The 18,148-nt window shown below is 36.5% G+C and overlaps 1 protein-coding gene across 3 annotated transcripts in view; it reads left to right on the plus strand.

Annotated features, from left to right (window-relative positions):
* The window catches only part of LOC124619472 (acetylcholine receptor subunit alpha-L1-like), a 179,802-nt gene that overhangs the window by 149,257 nt on the left and 12,397 nt on the right, over positions 1–18,148 (plus strand). For 2 of the 3 annotated variants that reach the window (XM_047145876.1, XM_047145878.1), the window contains exons 6-8: positions 6,312–6,489; positions 8,749–8,901; positions 12,359–12,528. In XM_047145876.1, coding sequence (XP_047001832.1) covers positions 6,312–6,489; positions 8,749–8,901; positions 12,359–12,528 — 501 coding nt within the window. The remainder of the gene's footprint in view (positions 1–6,311; positions 6,490–8,748; positions 8,902–12,358; positions 12,529–18,148) is intronic. The other variant, XM_047145877.1, reaches the window with a different exon arrangement.

Here is an 18,148-nt window from a genome sequence, read left to right on the forward strand (position 1 = left end):
CAATATGATCTCCATAGTGCACTGCCCAATGAGATTAACAGAATATGCAAACTCCATCATTGACCAAATATTCATCTCAGACACTTGTGACAAATTCAGAAGTAGCCTACTGAGCATGGGTTATAGTGAACATGAGGCACAACTGCTATGTTTAGAAATACCCAAGAGGTAGTAGCTGTTGCAAAAAAGTAACTAAAAAAAGAAATTTTCTGGAGATAATATTAGAATTTTTAATTTCTTACTGGGTAAGGAAGATTGGAAAAGCATCTGCTTTCAGAACAATGTGATTGCATGTACATGAGTTATTCTTTTTTACTATTTTAATGCAGCTGCATTTCCAAAAGAAGTAAAACTGGTAAACTGTAACAACAATAAGCAATGGGTAATTAAAGGCATAAAAATTGCCAGTGAGAGAAACAGATTTCTGCAGTATTGTTGTAAGAAGTGTAGATTTACACCAGAATTTGCAGATTATTCTAAAGCCTACAAAAGAATCTTTGATCGATTAGTCAGAGAGACAAAAATTATGTAAATGACAATTTGATGAGAAACTCATCTTACAATATGACATCCAAGTGGAGAGCTGTAAAGAAAGAAACTTGAAGCCCAGTACAAAAGAAAGGAAGTGTCATTAACACTAGAAGGCTCAAAAGTCATAGACCCAAAATCAGTCAAGACAAAATTCAATGAATACTTCACTTAATTTCACTAGCCAAAGACCTCATTCAAGTAAACTATAAAGAACCAATCCCAAGTTCCTTCAGCAAATTGGTGATCTTGGATGCCTCTATGTATGTTTGTGAAACAAATCCTGATGAATTTATAAGTAAAATTAAATCATTAAGCAATAAAATGTCAAGTGGCCTGTTTCATTTTAAAAGCATGTGTTCACCATTGGTGAAAATTTTCAAGCTCTCTCTAGAAATTGATGTCTTTCCAGATATTCTCAAAATAGCAAAAGTTTCACTGCTGCTAAAAATGATTCTTCTGATAAAAAATAGAACTACTGACATGAGTCACAGTTGGGTTCCTTCTCAAAAATTCTATAAAAACTCATTTATGACAGGCTTTTAAATTTTATAAATAAACATTCTCTTCTTGCTGTACACAACATGATTTTAGAAAGTCTAAATCTACACAGACAGTGATTTTTGAATTCTTAGACAATGCTTTAAATTCCCTTGGTCAACATAAATTCAATGCAGGTTTTTTTCTAGATGTATCAAAATCCTTCAATGTCTTGGACCATAATATTCTGCTCGAAAAATTAGAAAGACAAGGGGTAAGAGGTGTAGCATATAGCTGGTTGTTTCTTACTTAAAAACCCACAGGCAGAAGGTATCACTTCAGCATGAATTCAACACTAAGAATAAAATGAGAAACAACAGCTTTCTTTCCAGCAATTTACCAATAAAATATGGCGTACCGCAGAGCTCAATATTAGGTCCACTACTTGTCTTGATTCATGTGGATGACTTTATTGAATATATGAGTCCCCAAACCTTTATGCTATTTGCTGATGACACCAGCATATTGCTTACTGAATCCAGCCCAGAGACCTTGCATTCAACAGTAGAAAGTCCTATGAAAAGACTTTCTTAGTGGTTCAACGAAAACAAACTCACTGAAAATCTGAAGAAAATTCTGTGTGTCAACTTTCATTTATTTCCTCTCTCTAATCAAACATCTATTCAAGTACGTCACCTAGAAAATGTAATGTCACAACATTTTGGATTTGTTAGTTCAGCAAGACTTCAAGTGCCACACACATATAAATAAATTGTTTAGGAAACTCTCATCCATGTGCTATGGTCTAAGAATATTAAAGTCTACAACAAGCAAAACAACAGTACTGTAGCCATATTATGCGCAGTTCTGCTCACTGTTTTGGTATGGGGTCATTTTCTGGGGACAATCACAGTGTAAAGGTTTTTAGAATGCAAAAAAGAGCTCTAAGGATAATCTGTGGCCTTAAAAGGATGGAGACTTGTATCTCTTTTTACTGAACTTGTGTTCTGAAGGTTCCAAGCTTATTCATTTATAAAACTAGCTTGTTCACTAGAGACTACTTGTTGAATACAGGCAAACTACTACAGAACAAAAATTTGCACAACTATAGTACCAGAGGAAAATTAAATATACATCAAAAACAACACAGAATCACAGCCTTTCAGAGGAACATAATTAATACTGGTGTAATACTATACAATAAGATGCCACAGGAAATAAAAATTGCTATGTATCTCATATTTAAAATTAAACTAAAGACATTTCTAATAAAGCACTGTTTCTATTCTGTAAAAGAATTTCTGAATATATAACAAAAAAGTTACTTAAAAATTAAATTGTAAGAAACTAATATTAATTTGCCTACTATTTGCTATGTATTATTGCAACTTTTTTTTATCTGTCCAATATCAGTCGTACAATTTGTGCGGAATGCTAAAACTGCACCAGTAAAAAAATAGTCAATCACTCAACTATGAGTCTGAGAGGAATGCCTTCCTTGTTTACCTTAAGAAGGTCATAGAGTTGTGAAAGCTCAGCTACTCAAGTTATCAAGTTATAAGAGCCTTATTGATGTTACAGGCAAGCCTGACTCTTTGAGAGGAGTAATCATCTTCCTCTCAATATTATTCATAGGATCTACATCTATCTGTCTGTAGGCAGTGTCATTCAAAAGATGAAAAGTCTTCTTTGCAATGTTAAGGATGATCTAGATAATCTAAAGATCAGTGTGTACCAAATTCCATGTGAAAGTGGCATGTTTAACATGGGGCACACTATGAAAATAGTTGAGGAGAGATGGAAAGAACATCAGCAATGCACCCAACTAAAAACAACTGCGCTAATAAGCTGTCATTGAACACTGTTACAAATATAATGCTGAAATGGAATACAAGGAGGCAAGTATTGTGTTCAAATATCAAACATTAAGTTTCTGGAATAGCATAATTAAGGAATCTATCAAAATAAGGATGTCAGAAAATCTAATAAACGGGGATGGGGGATTCAATTTAAACAGCGCTTGGGGTTCAGCAATTAATTTATTATGATCTCACTGGCCACCACATCAACCAGAGCTGTAAAATGCTAAGAGAATGCATTTTTGAGGAATCCCAGTATGAGCTCTGAAAAACAAAAGGGCATAGTGGGTGTTGAAAGTCAAACTCACTGTCAGCTGAACAGTGGCGTGGGACCAGCAATAGTTCACAGTCGAGTTGGAGTCAAAGCTGTAAGTACATTTGACAGTGCAACTCGCAGCACCTGAAGAAGGGGACTGGTTGGTTGTCAAAATATTGTGCAAAAAATGGAACCGATTAAGGTATTTGAATGTTTTACCACAACTGTGGATCAGGAAATACTCAAACTTGCAATACTGAATGTTCCCATGTTACCAACAGGAAGCATTGGAAGTTTCATAAAGTAGCTATAAACAGTTTTAATAGGAAACTTCCTGGCAGATTAAAACTATGTGCCGGACCGAGACTCGAACTTGGGACCTTTGCCTGTTTTAATAGGGTTATGCAGACTTAACTGGAGAATCATTGATTGTGGAGACTTCAATATTGTTTTTCTTTCAGGTAGTATTGATTGAGGTCCAGATTTAGGTTATTATCAATAGTAAAATTCCCTACAAGGACTGAAGGATAAAGTGCAACAAACATTGCAACTTGTTTTTAGACTCAGCAATCTGCAGTAATGTAGCTGTAAAACCAGTAGTTAATGGTGAACGTGTGTATGATTGCCAAATGTTAACAAGGAAATATGCTGATCAGTTAGTTTTATATCATAGAAAACAAGTACTGTATTGCAGAATCAGAAAAATGAGTTGCTCAAGTCGTTTAATGGAAGGAATGCTGGGGAGAAATTTACAAAACAGACAATGTAGATGGAAAATTTAGCTCTTTCTTAATCAATATTCCAGGAGACCTCAAGTTTTGTTTCTCCCCAAAACAAATAATGGTGTAATCGAACAGAAGCAAAGATAAGGGATGGACTGTTACTGAGATTAAAGTACCTTGTGCTAGAGAGAGAGGGCTCACCTAATTCAGAGGACAAAGTGGAATCAAAACTTGAAACTCTGCTACAACAAATATTTTATACTCCTCCAGTTTGTTACTTAAAAAAGTGGGACTCATACACTATACTCAGAATATGAAACTCTCCAAGAATAACATAAAAAATTTGGAACATTATTAAAAAAAAAAAAAAAAAAAAAAAAAAAAAAAAAAAGAGCCAAACAAAAATGAGCCTCCAGAAAATACTTCTGGCAGAATTAGCGCCACCTTCAAATCACCGAGCATCACATTCAGTGATAAGTTCCTCACACTGGCAGAGAAAATTGCACCCACTAATAAACAACCAAATACAGGTGCATTAGAGTTACTTGCGCAGACACACTGTGCATGACAAATAAACATTAGTTTTCAAAATACAGCCTTCAAGGACACTTACAAAATTCACCATGTCACTAAAATGTTGTAATCCTTGTGGGTGGCTACAATGGTGTTTCTACCAGAATATCACAACCTTGTACCATCTAGATAATATGACACTTAAGATTTCTTTGAAACCAGTTGATGACTTTGAGCATATTTCCTGAAAGATTTAAATGTACTGAGTAGCACACTTTTCTAATTTGTAGATATGCAAACCACCTCTAATTACATACTATTTCACTCCTACCACTCTTTTGAAAAGTGTCTGAGAAAATGGTGTGTGATAAAATACTGAGTTATTTAACTGAGCAGAACTTGTTAACTTGCTCTCTGTATGGCCCTCATAAAGGATTCTTCATGGAGAAAGCATTATAAGACCACACAAATGAAGTTTTGATGGTGCTAAACAAGAAAAAAATATCTTATTTGGTAGTCTTCTAGCATGGATGGTGTCCTATTTCTGTAACAGAAAGCAGAGGGTCTCACTGACAGACTGCTGCAGAAGCATGAAACTAATCTCAGGCCAACGGAACATAACAAGTATGGTGTCAGAATGTTGGTACTGGGCCCATTCTTTTTCTTACTTACATTATCTACATAATCTTCCAGTGACTTTAAAGGTCAGTTTAAAAACTGTAGTGTTTACTGATGACAAAAGCAAACTCATCAAAAGTTCAAACTCAATGTTAGGAGGCATAGCTGAGATGAAACAAACCTACAAGTGGTTCACAGTTAACAATTTAAATCTTAATCTCACAAAGACATATCACGTGGTTTCAAACAAGCAAAAATGACCTGTTGTCTTTGGACAATATCAAACAATGCTAAATGCAGCGTGGAATAATGACAGTATTATGAAAAGGATAGGTTACTACTCACTATATAGCGGAGATGCTGTTTTCTTCAGAAGCAGACATTAATGACCTTACACTAAAAGAAAAATCCTATGTAAAATTCCTTGTGGTTCGTTTGGATAAAAAGTTCAAATGGAATCAACACATGGATAAAATAACCAAGAAGCTCATTTCAGCATAAAAGACAAATTAAAACAACTATCTATGTCTGAATTGATATTCCAACCTGGAGTTTCCATTGTTTAACTATCTACATCAGTCACATTTATTTTATCCCACAGTGTATTTCAAGGCCTTACACACTAATCTCAGGTGGATCAGTGGTTTACTTTACAGTTTTGGTTGCGGGATATAGCCAGTTGTCTGTTTTGAACTTCATTTCACTGTTATTTGTAGTTTAATGAATTACAAAAGAGACAACTGGCTACATCCATCAAACAAAACAGTTATGTAAACCACTAATCCACCTGAAGGTGAGAGTATTAGCCTTTCAAATATGTACTGGGAGAAAATAAGTATGACTGACATGGCTGATTATATACATATAAAACAGGAGCTATTTAGTGTGAATGAGATACAGCAGCTCTTTACAAAGTAGCAGTTTTCCCTCTAATTTACTTGATTAAATTTAGCAGGCAAACACATGAATATAATTAATTAGTATAGTTAAAAAATTTGATCACTGAGCAGTGGCAGAACACACACTTAAAAGACTATTTTAATTGGAAAGCTTTTGGAGCCTGGTAAAATTGCAAAGACGGAACCCGCGTAATTTCCAATTCTGACATTTTCATGTACAGTAGTCTTACATTTTATGTAATACATCGGGAAGTCCAGTTAGGCATTGCGAAGTCAAGAATATAATTTCAAAGAGATTTTTACTGTGTGCTGTAAGATAGGTGACAACTAATTTTAACTGAGTTAGATGTTTCAGCTATTAAATGTACATACATCTGGAAACATTTTTAACTACTACTTCATTCTTTCAATGTGGAAATGTTGTTTGTCAATACATGAGTTGCAGATGGACCTGTGGAATACAAATTCTGAATGGCAGATAGTGGATGTAAAAGGAAATCGAGCTGAACAGTATTACTCATGTTGTACAGAACCATACATTGACATCACATACAACATCACTCTCCGTCGACAATCTCCTGCTTACTCTGCCATTGTGATCACACCAGCTGCAGGTATGCATCATGGAGCACTGATTAACTTAAAATTAAATATGATTCAAAGTAATAGTCAGATATGAACATTATCAATATTTTAAACAAAAGAGGTTGGTCTGCTTTACAGCCAAATACTATCAACTAGCAAACATATAGGGAAACTTTTTTTTAATGAGCCTAAGAATTATAATCTTTTGGCACATGTACCATAAATAACTCATTGACCCAGAGAAATGGAGTGATGGGAAATATGAGGAAAGTGTGTGCTTTGTTGATCTGGGAAGAAGAATAAGTTGCTACAGGAAACAGTTATTGATTTATTGGATCTCTCCCATTGTTTCCCCTTAGCCCCACTGTCTTTTTTCATTTTTACATTTTTTTATTTGCAGGTAGGATTTAACTCATGGCTGGAATGTATTTGTTCCTTCAGTAGCAGTTAACAGTGAATTCAAAGTGCTGAATTACTAGTAGTTCCACTGTACAAGCAGTTCCAGCATTCCAACATAGAAACCATACTACATTTACATCCATGTTAATTCCTACAGAGATTTTCAGTCTCAAGAAGCATTAAACATGTTCCAAAATTCTACAACAGACTGATGTCAGCAATATGAGTCTAAAGTTATGTGCGCGTTTGACAGTCCTCCTTTAAAATATGAATGCAGATTTTTCCAGTCACTACAAATGCCTCATTCCTCCAGTAACTTATCTTAGGTTGTTGCTACAAGGGAAGCAAATTCTTGCATATGCTGTGTAGAATCAAATAGGTACCCCATCTGTATTTTTCTGTTGAGCAGTATTATTTGACTCTATTCCACAGTCACTTATTTCGATATGGCAGTTCGATCTTCCTCAATGAAACAAATTTGTTTACAGACGTACTAGTTGTATTATATTTCAATACTTATGATGAAGGTCATGATTTGATAATGGACTTCATGTCCTAAACTAGTCACCATAAATATAGGATATTTGTCATTACAACTTTGATAGAATTACAAATAGTAGTTTCAGTAACTTACATGATGTATGTATTTCATAAAATACTTAACAGCTATTGGTAACTGCAATCAAGAAATGTATGCAGAAGTGCTATGAGGAACTATGCCAGGCAAAAGCATTGCAACGAAAGACAGGGCTTCAGATTCAGAGATATTGTTTTAACCTGGTAGAAATTTCAAACTGGTGCACACTGCTGAGTAAATGATTTGTCTGTTGTCAATTCAAAATTGTTTGGTACTGTATGGTACATAAACTTTACAGTGTGCAACATGAAAGGATTAAATGCCAGTTAGAGTAGCTGTTTGCACTGATCTCTTCTCAGTCACTTACAGTTCTGTGATCATTTAACTCAGTGAATGATACTTCTCGTTCATGCGAAGGTCCAGATCTTTTTATCCTGCCAAGTGACACAGTGGTAAGACATTGGACTCCTATTCAGGAAGGCAACACTTAAAATCCCCATCAGCCTACCTTATGTAACTTGCAGAGGTACAAACTTTTGGTATCATATTCATAAATGAATGATACCAGGTGTCATATCAAATCCTATTAGTAACTGACTTTCAAAGTTGGTATACTGATCTACTGGTAATTTTCAGAGCAGTATGGCACAGCCATGTACTGTGCATGACTGAAGCCTAAGTACAATGGTGTGACATGTCCACTGGCCATCGTTCAAGAACGTGGAAGGAGTCTCTGAAAATGACCATGTAATGTGCATTACTTGTCTTTTTTAGTAATGTCATAAACCATTTTTATTATATAATTTTGTGTGTTCTTGTAATAAAAATTGCCAATCATTAAAGAAGGTGCAGGATGAGCACTTCTGTATCATGTATATTTATATAGATAAATGATTTAACTGAAGTTGAAAATGTTGATGGACTTTATATAAAGAAAAAGTATCTTTCAAATAGACAAAGAGCATTATTGATGCCAGGTACCAGTGTTTTAATGGATATGAAGACTTGAATCAAGGATGAAGACTGGGGTATAAATAAGACTGATGGTCATAAAATAAACTGAATAGAAGAAAAAAATTCTGATTCCTCCAAATATTTTCCATAATTTCCCTATGTCACTTAAGGAATTGGTTGGTCCCTTTAATAGGGCACAGTTGAATGTGTATTCCATGGCTAATGACCTCATCATCAGTGGGATGTTAAACTCTAATGTTCCTTTCTTCCTAAGTTCTTTTGAATGATTGTGCATGCGAAGCAATAGCATAATTTTTGTTTTATAGTATTCATTTATGTTTTTTAAAAAATATTTCAGCAATTGTTCTGATGACACTGGCAGGATTTTGGTTACCTCCAAATGCAGGAGAAAAGATTTTGCTCAACAGTTGTACAGCAATAATTATATGCCTGTTCCTGCTGTATTTTTCTCAGAAGTTACCTGCAATGGCAGGAAACACACCATTAGTAGGTATGATTGTGTCCTCAGTTTGATTATTTTCTTTGCTTTCAGATGAAAACTTAGTTCAAATAAAAGTAATCAATTAATCTGTCAAGAAGGCAACTTGATGAAATTAGAAATATCTGGAAATAATTTTCTATCGAAGCTCAGGGCTCTGTGAAAGCCTGAAAGATATTACGTGAAGAAATTAAAGCTCAAATAATATAGTAATAAAATAAATTTGTAAATCAAATATTTCTTGTAGCAGTAGCGCAGTAACATTCAAATAATTCTGTCATTTATGTATTTTAAAAAGAAATGGTTTTATTACAAAGCTGTCTCTTCTTTAACAGTGCCTGGTTCTAAGCAACCAAATTCTCTGATAATGCTGATGTTTCTAACAAAATCTTTTTAACACACCACAATTCGTTTTACATATCTAATTTTACAGTACATGGTATTAAAGGCAACAGATATTTCCTTTGTGAAATATAAAATATATAATTTTCAGTATATTAAGTAAGGCATTTTTGGAAACTATTCATGCCATTGTAATACGTGTTTTGAAACTGATTTCATCAAGGACATGAACTGACAAACAAATACCCTGCTCATTCCAGTTTTAATCATAACATATGATTTTGCAGTTATAATTACTCAGAGTCTTTGTTGAAAGGATTATATCATTATAACAGAACATAATATATCTTGTTATGTACATAACTATTCAACTATTACTATTACACCACAAATGGGTAAAGCTATTAATTAGCAGATACCACCCTAATAAACAGGGTAACCTGCAATCAAGTGCAGTGTTGATCTCAGAGATTGCTAGGTTCTTAGGGATGCAGCAGATCCAGTATGAAAACAGTGGATTGTGTGGTTACAACTAGGCACCACTAACATTATGTTCAGTTGGAGGACTGTCATCAACCACACAACTCTCAATAGTTCCAATTTGAGGAATACTCAATCAAAATCCCATAGAGTTTGAACACTGGGATGTGGCTGTAGCTTCAATAATATTTTAGCACATCTTTACGTATTGTCACAGATTAAAATACTTTGTAATATGTGTGAAGTCTGGAACCACTAACTGAATAGTCACTTGGCAAACTGGAGAACTTTCCTGCTGACAACTCTACTTCGCATTGTGTGTGCATACGCTACTAGGAAAGGATATGACACAGAGAGAGCACTGATGTCAGCAAGAATCAGATATCCTATATTTGGGAGGATGGTGGTTCAGATCCATTCAGTTTTAGGCTTCCCATGGTTCTCTTCAATCACTTAAGGGAAATTTTGGGCAGGTTGATTTGAAAAGACATCGACAACTCCCTTCTCTGTCCTCCAGTTCATGCTTTTGTTCTGTTTCTAATGACTTCATCATTGAGAATGTAAAATCATAATCTCCCTTCTTTTGCCATGTTGGTGCATGAGTCAAGTGTCAACTTAATCTCCAAAACACCTTTTTGTATATAGCTTTTACAGCAGGTCTGCTGTGTGTATTTTGTTCAATTGAATAAACTGCAGTACCATGAATTATCAGAATTCTTTGTTTTGGATGGTTTAATGTCAAAAGTGTTGTATACAACACTAAATATTTATTTTCACATAAAACTCAACACAAATACCTGAAATAAATGTGGCATCACAAACTGCGAAACAGAGTAGTTCATCAGAGACAAGTCATGAACAAAATTCCTATCACAGTCCAAGACTAAGAATGAATACATCAAAATCTTTGAATGCTTGGTGCTCCACAGCTTTTAGATGTTTGTTGAAAGACATCTTCTAAACATCATGAACTGCACTTGAAATGTTTATTAGCCAAACAGGTTTTCAGGTGTATAACCAATCTGAAGTTGCATGTAATGTATGTCTATATCAACAACACTGTGTATGATGTTCAGCTTGATGGGCATCCAGAAAGCTATCATATTGATGTCTAGAACCCAATTACAATCATGTCTATGTTTAGTAAGATAGGATATGAAATTGATCCTGTCTCACAGTGCACAGGTTATCGTGTATGTTATTACTGCTGTCATACCTTGGGCAATGTCATTTGGTGATCATGTCTGACACATCAGTTATGTCAGACTTGAACAAGAATTGTCACTTCACAAGATATGACAGCAGTAACATACGTGACAACCCATGTTCTGTGAGACAAGAGTGATTTCACATCCTATCGTTTTCACATAGACATAGTTTTAATTGGATTCTATGTATCCAAATGGTTGTTTGCTTTATGGATGCACATCAAGCTGAATATCACATATAATCCATGTCACTGATATTGAGATACATAATATGCCACTGACAATGAGTTATATGCCCAAATACTGGTTTGGCTAATAAACATTTCAAGTGCAGTGCATGGTGCTTAGAAGATGTCCTTTAACATGAGTACAGCAGGAGCAGACACAGACAAAGTCAGAATCACAAAACAAACACAGTCATAACAATTTGGTATAAAGGTAAACAGTGAAGTGGCTTGTGGCAGGCCAGAGTCAGCCTTTTGTCAGCAATGGTTGGTGGCTCATGTGGTAAGCTGCCACAAACATCAGGCCTGATGGCTCACAGTGTCACATAATAGTGACATAATAGTAACTGAATTTGATGATGTAGTTTGCATATCCACTTATGACAGGGGTAATAAATAAATAAATTCATCCGTAGTTTGTAAGGTTTATAGTGAATCTGCTCCTTCACTTTCAAAAGTTAAAAATTGAATTACTAAATTCAAAAGTAATTGTAATTCTGTTAAACACAAACCATGAGTAAAATTTGCAAATGATATTTGATGATAGTAATTAACACTGTATGAAATACCTGATGAGATAAGCATGTCAGAAGAACAAGTAGAAACATTGTACTTGAAGAATTATGTAAGCTCTGTGCAAGAAAGGTGATACCTTTGTTGAAAGCTGACCAAAAGCAATTTTAAAAACAAACTTCTCCCTGATCTTTGGTCCACTTTAAAGAAGAATCCAAATGGTTGTAAGCACTAATTTATTAGTAAGAGAGTGATGTGGGTACACAAATTCATGCCAGAAAGAAAACAGCTCCCCCTTTACACACACACACACGCACACACACACACACACACACACATACACAGTGCAGAAGAGATTTCTGCAGACCTTTCAGAAGCACGCTACATGGATAGGATCTGCAGGGGGAAAACCAAAGGATGAAGTACATTTATTTGAAAGGGAAATATAATATAAAAATAAGTTTATTTTTGTCCATTGCCAGAATGAGAGGTTTTTACCTTTTCTCTATTCATTAAACTTCTGTCTCCTTGTGCAAAGAGAAATAAAATCTTAGTTTTTTCCTGTGTTAAAACTTCTCACTGCATTTGATATGCTAAATGAAGTCATAGAGAAATGGGAGATAATCATTTCAAGTGTTTCCATTTACTCTGGACTCAATCATTTCCAACTACCTCTAACAAACATTTTTGTTTGTTTTTCAGTGCTCTTTTACAGTAGCTCACTGCACCTTGTGATTTTGTCACTGGTGGTGACTGTTGTTGTCCTAAACCTATCACGCAATTGCTACAGCATTCCAGTTCCATGGGTGTTGCAATCATTGCTCCTTGGTTGGCCAGGCAGAATGTTAGGGCTACATCACATTGTCTTGCTGGTGAGTGTCACAGATTTAAGAATGCTACTTGAGTAAATATGATGAAAAATTAGTATTGATCATTCTTATCAGCATTGCTACATGTTGTTTCTGAATTTATTAGTGAGCGTATGGTATAGTGACAAAACATGTTTGCCTCAGGGATAAATAAAAATGAGAAAACACTTGTTGATATTATTATATGAACAATTCATTTGGTATGTAGATGACAACTTCTATCTGACACTTTTGCAGTATTCAAAAGTCCTGCCAAATAATGTACATCAGTGCCAGAGATAAATCTCTCAGAAACTTTATATGAACATTTTCTCAGCATAGATTTTATTTTGAACACAGTTTGAAGTTATGTAGCTTATTGAGAAAGGGAGCCAAGCTACATCTCTACACAGAAACAACCTTAAATTAATGGCTTATGAATACCATCTTGCATTAATACATTGACAATCCCCTGACAAACAAAGAACAGCCAATGGAGATTAAAGGAAAACTAGGAAAGTGTAGTCTGACATGGATTTTGAAAGGGGAAGTCACAAGACCTCAGTGAAACTGATACACAGTTACCTATCATTCAGTAAGTGACAGTTTCTCTACAGTTCTTGTAGTAGTGTAATGAAATCTACCTTACTCACATAATTTGATAGGATTGTAAAGCTAGGCACATTAAGTCATTGTCCAGAAAATGTATGACTCACAGCATTTCTAAGCATCATGGAAAATGTTCTTGAGGTAGTGCACATGCAGCAGGAATTTAATCTAGCTACTGAGCAACATTGCTCGGTGGTTAAAGCATGCTGATGCTGCATTCAGTTTCCTTCCTCAATCTTCTCTTATGGAAGTTTGTGCTCTATCTTTAAGGAACCCATTTTTGATGTGATGTAAATTTTTAATCTTATTTTCTTCTTTCTTTAACTGAACTAAAATTGTTGCAAATAAATCGTATGTACCGTATGTGGTGGGGGATAACATTTATAGCACCATATTCCATGTTATATGCACCTAATAAACACATACATAAGGAGATATAGACCACATTATGTTTTTAAAAAGATGAGTAGATTAGAAATAATAAAAATTTTTAAAGACTTTCTCACAGTCATATGACAGATACAAATCAAACTTGAAAAATACTTTTGTTGCGTAAGTAGGTGTGTACCCATGCAAACGCAGTTAGAAATCGGAAACTAATGGAGTCTGAACTCAAGTTTCTTTTTTATTTCTTTCACATATAACAGGTTCCCAAGTAAGAGAATACATAAAAGAGAATCAACAACAAAGAGTAAAAAGGTAGGTATGAGAATCACAGTCGACGGCTCTCTTCTCTGTGACTCCCGTGCGAACTGTGGAGAATAATCTCTGTGATTGGCGCGAATTTTACGCGTCGGCTGCAATCGACGTGTGCAGTAGTCACCACATGAGCCCTCTTGGTGAGAGCGGAGCTCGGATGTTCCTCTCTGTAGCGGGCAGGGAAGTGCACTTGTCTGCCAGAACGCGTGGTGCATCGAGGCTGCTGCTTTATTGACTGCGGAGATAGCGGAGTGCGATTCTGCATCGCTGTCTTGTGCTGATCGCTGCGCGACGCTGACATCGCCGGAGTGTCTTGAAGTATATAAGCAGGTTTCACTCTACTTAACAATATGGTGGCTTGTTTCCCATTCAGTACTATGTCTACGGTATGTGCATCTCTGTGTATAACACGATGAGGTCCAGTGTATGGCGGTTGTAGTGGTGATTTGACGCCATCTTTGTGTAACAGTACATGTGTGCAAGTTTTTAAATCGTTGTGCATGAATGTTACTGGGGCTCCATGTCTGGACGCTATTGCAGGTTTGATTTTCTTGACCGTTTCTCTCAATCCTTTTAAATATTCTGACTGGTCATCTGCGTTCGGTACCCCTGAGTCGTCAGCGAATTCTCCGAGCAGACGTATTGTTTCTCTGTAGACCAACTCCACCAGGGAGGCGTCCATATCAGGTTTAAAGATCATCCTAAGACCTAACAGTACAATGGGTAATGCTTCCATCCATTTAGTACTGTGGCACATGAGGGCTGCTTTTAAGGTACGGTGCCATCTTTCTACCATCCCATTGCTTGCCAGATGGTAGGCGGTGGTGCGGTGATGGCAGTATCCGCAGAATCTTACTAACTGAGTGAATAGTTCTGATTCGAACTGTCGTCCTCTATCAGTTGTTATATGGAGTGGGCAGCTGAACCTCGATATCCAAGTTGAAATGAATGCTGTTGCCAGAGTTTCCCCCGAGATGATATCGGTAGGTATTGCTTCCGGCCAGCGTGTGTACCTGTTGATGATTGTTAGCAGGTAGCGATTACCATCTGATGGTGGAAGAGGTCCTACGATGTCCAAATGAATGTGCGAGAAGCGTGCCTTGACATCTGGGAATTGTCTGATTGGAGGGCGCACGTGTCTGCCCACTTTGCATAGCTGACAGTGTGGGCAAGATCTAGTCCAGTTATGGCAAACACAGTTAGAAATCGGAAACTAACGGAGTCTGAACTCAAGTTTCTTTTTTATTTCTTTCACATATAACAGGTTGCCAAGTAAGAGAATACACAAAAGAGAATCAACAACAAAGAGTAAACAGGTAGGTATGAATCACAGTCGACGGCTCTCTTCTCTGTGACTCCCGTGCAAACTGTGGAGAATAATCTCTGTGCTTGTCGCGAATTTTATGCATCGGCTGCGATCGACGTGTGCGATAGTCGCCACACTTTCGTTTGAGAAGAATTCTGTCAGGTATATTCTCTCCATTATAAAATCACACTTCATCCCTCAGTCTATTAACTGTTAACAGTAGTAGTCCACATTGTACAACTGCCAGAACTTTCCTGTACTACTTATTCTAGTTACTTTTGAATCCCCTCTTGTGTAACTATTATTCCCATCAAAAAGACTGTCACAAAATAAGCTTTTGGCCAACAAGGCCTTTGTCAGAACAAGATACTTTCAGTCTTGGGGCACATAGCTAAATATTTTCCATATATCAGTATTTTATGATTGTTGTTGTTGTGGTCTTCAGTCCTGAGACTGGTTTGATGCAGCTCTCCATGCTACTCTATCCTGTGCAAGCTTCTTCATCTCCCAGTACCTACTGCAACCTACATCCTTCTGAATCTGCTTAGTGTATTCATCTCTTGGTCTCCCTCTACGATTTTTACCCTCCACGCTGCCCTCCAATGCTAAATTGGTGATCCCTTGATGCCTCAAAACGTGTCCTACCAACCGATCCCTTCTTCTAGTCAAGTTGTGCCACAAACTTCTCTTCTCCCCAATCCTATTCAATACCTCCTCATTAGTTACGTGATCTACCCACCTTATCTTCAGCATTCTTCTGTAGCACCATATTTTGAAAGCTTCTATTCTCTTCTTGTCCAAACTAGTTATCGTCCATGTTTCACTTCCATACATGGCTACACTCCATACAAATACTTTCAGAAACGACTTCCTGACACTTAAACAGAACTAAATATATCACTGAAACCAGCAGGTTGAAAATTATCAACTGAAAAAAAATTAATGAGAGATATTCATGTACAGTATTGTGGCTGTTCTGAATATATGTAATATACACACAGCATGATCCATCAGACACAGTAGAAATATAAAGGAGAAAAATATAATTATCAATAGGAGTACAATAATATGGGTGGAATGTAACAATACGAGAGAAGTAAAGTTACTACTCACCATATAGCAGAGATGCTGAGCTGAGATAGGTGCAATAAAAAGATTCACACAATCATAGCTTTCTCCCATTAAGGCTTTTGTCAGCAGTACACACACACACACACACACACACACACACACACACACACACACACACACACACTTGCACAAGCGTAACTTGCACACACATCTGCAGTCTCAGAGAGCTGAAACTACACTCACAGGTGGAGTGGTCCAAACTTGCTACGTTTCACATTGCAGATAAGAAGAGCTGTAGGAACCCTGAAACATTTAAAGAAATGGCCCTCACAAATGAAATGATGAAAATCCTAGTGATCAATTCCTGAAGCTTTTGCAACAAAGCCACAGAGTCTGAAACAGTCCTATAAAGCAGCGGAGCTCGTAATACCACTTACAGAAAGCTGGCTAAAACCTGAAATCGACAGCAGTTAAATTTTTGTGGTAAATAGAAGTGCACTGATTGGATATGCCTATGGGAAATGGAGATGCTGTGGTATTCATAGGACATGAGAAAATTAAATCCACCAAAACAGAAACTGAAACCACAAGCAAAATTATTTATGCAAGACTTTCTCTCCCCTGGCAGACTCAGTCCCAACACAGCTGAAAACTTTAAAGAAAACCTCAATTCACTATATGAATATTCCTTAGTAATGCTCTCAGAGACTTTAATCATCCAACAATCAGTTGAGATAATTAATTCCATTGGTGGTGGGCATGATAAGACAATCTGCAAACCATTACTAAATCTTCTCTGAAAACTACCTAGAATAAATAGTTACACCCACATGATCAAAATATATTGGACCTAAAGGCAACAAACCGACCTGACCTCTTCAAGGATGACAATAGTGAAACTGCTGTCAGTGGTCATGTTATAGCACCAATGATTAAACTACAAGGGTCAGCTAGAACCAGTAGACGGATTTATATGTTTAGAAGATTAAATGTTCTAAACAGACCCCACTCCCCCTCATGAATCGTGGACCTTGATGAGGTGGGATAGCTGGTGTACCCCAACAACTCAGATAGCCGAAACTGCAGCCACTGTGGAGAGGCCACACCAACTTATAATTCCTGAAGAGGAGCAGTAAGATTTCAGTAGTATCAGGCACAACAGTCCAGATGATTGGTTGATCTAGTCTTGTAACATTATCCAACATGGGCTTGCTGCACTAATACTGTGAATAGCGAAAAGCAAGGGGAAACTACAGCCATTATTTTTCCTGGGAGCATGCAGGCTCTACAGCACACTTAAATGATGATGGCATCTTCGAGTGTAATGTAAGACAGAGACAAAATAATTCTCCATTCAGATCTCTGGGGAGGGAATACTCAGAATGATGCTGGAATGTTACATTGTTTGGTTGGATAAATGGCTTAGAGAATTTAAAAAGATACCTGGAATGGTGTAATAAGGATATAGTGGGAATTAATGAAGTGTGTTGGCAGGGAGAACAGGACTTCTGGTCAGATGAATACAAGATAGGAATGGTGGTAAGCTTCTATGCACAGCATAGTAGAAGCATTACTGTAGCCAAGACAGACACAAAGCTGACACTGATCACAGTAGTACAAACTTATATGCCATCTAGCTCCACAGTAGATAAAGAGATTGAAAGAACTTACATAATGTTAAGACACAGATCTTGAAAGATTTTAAACTGTAGACCATATCCAGGAACAGATGTGGATTCTGACCATAATTTATTGGTTATGAACTGAAAATTTAAACTGAAGAAACTCCAGGAAGGTATGAAATTAAGGACATGGGTCCTGGATAAGTTAAAAGAATCAAATATTTCTCAGACTTTCAAAGGGAGCATTAGCTAATGATTGGCTCAAAAAAGTATAATGAATACAACAGAAGACCAAGTGGTCATCTTGAGAGATGAAGTAGTGAAGACAGAAGAAGAT

Source organism: Schistocerca americana, chromosome 6 (assembly GCF_021461395.2).
Source record: "Schistocerca americana isolate TAMUIC-IGC-003095 chromosome 6, iqSchAmer2.1, whole genome shotgun sequence".
NCBI lineage: Eukaryota > Metazoa > Arthropoda > Insecta > Orthoptera > Acrididae > Schistocerca > Schistocerca americana.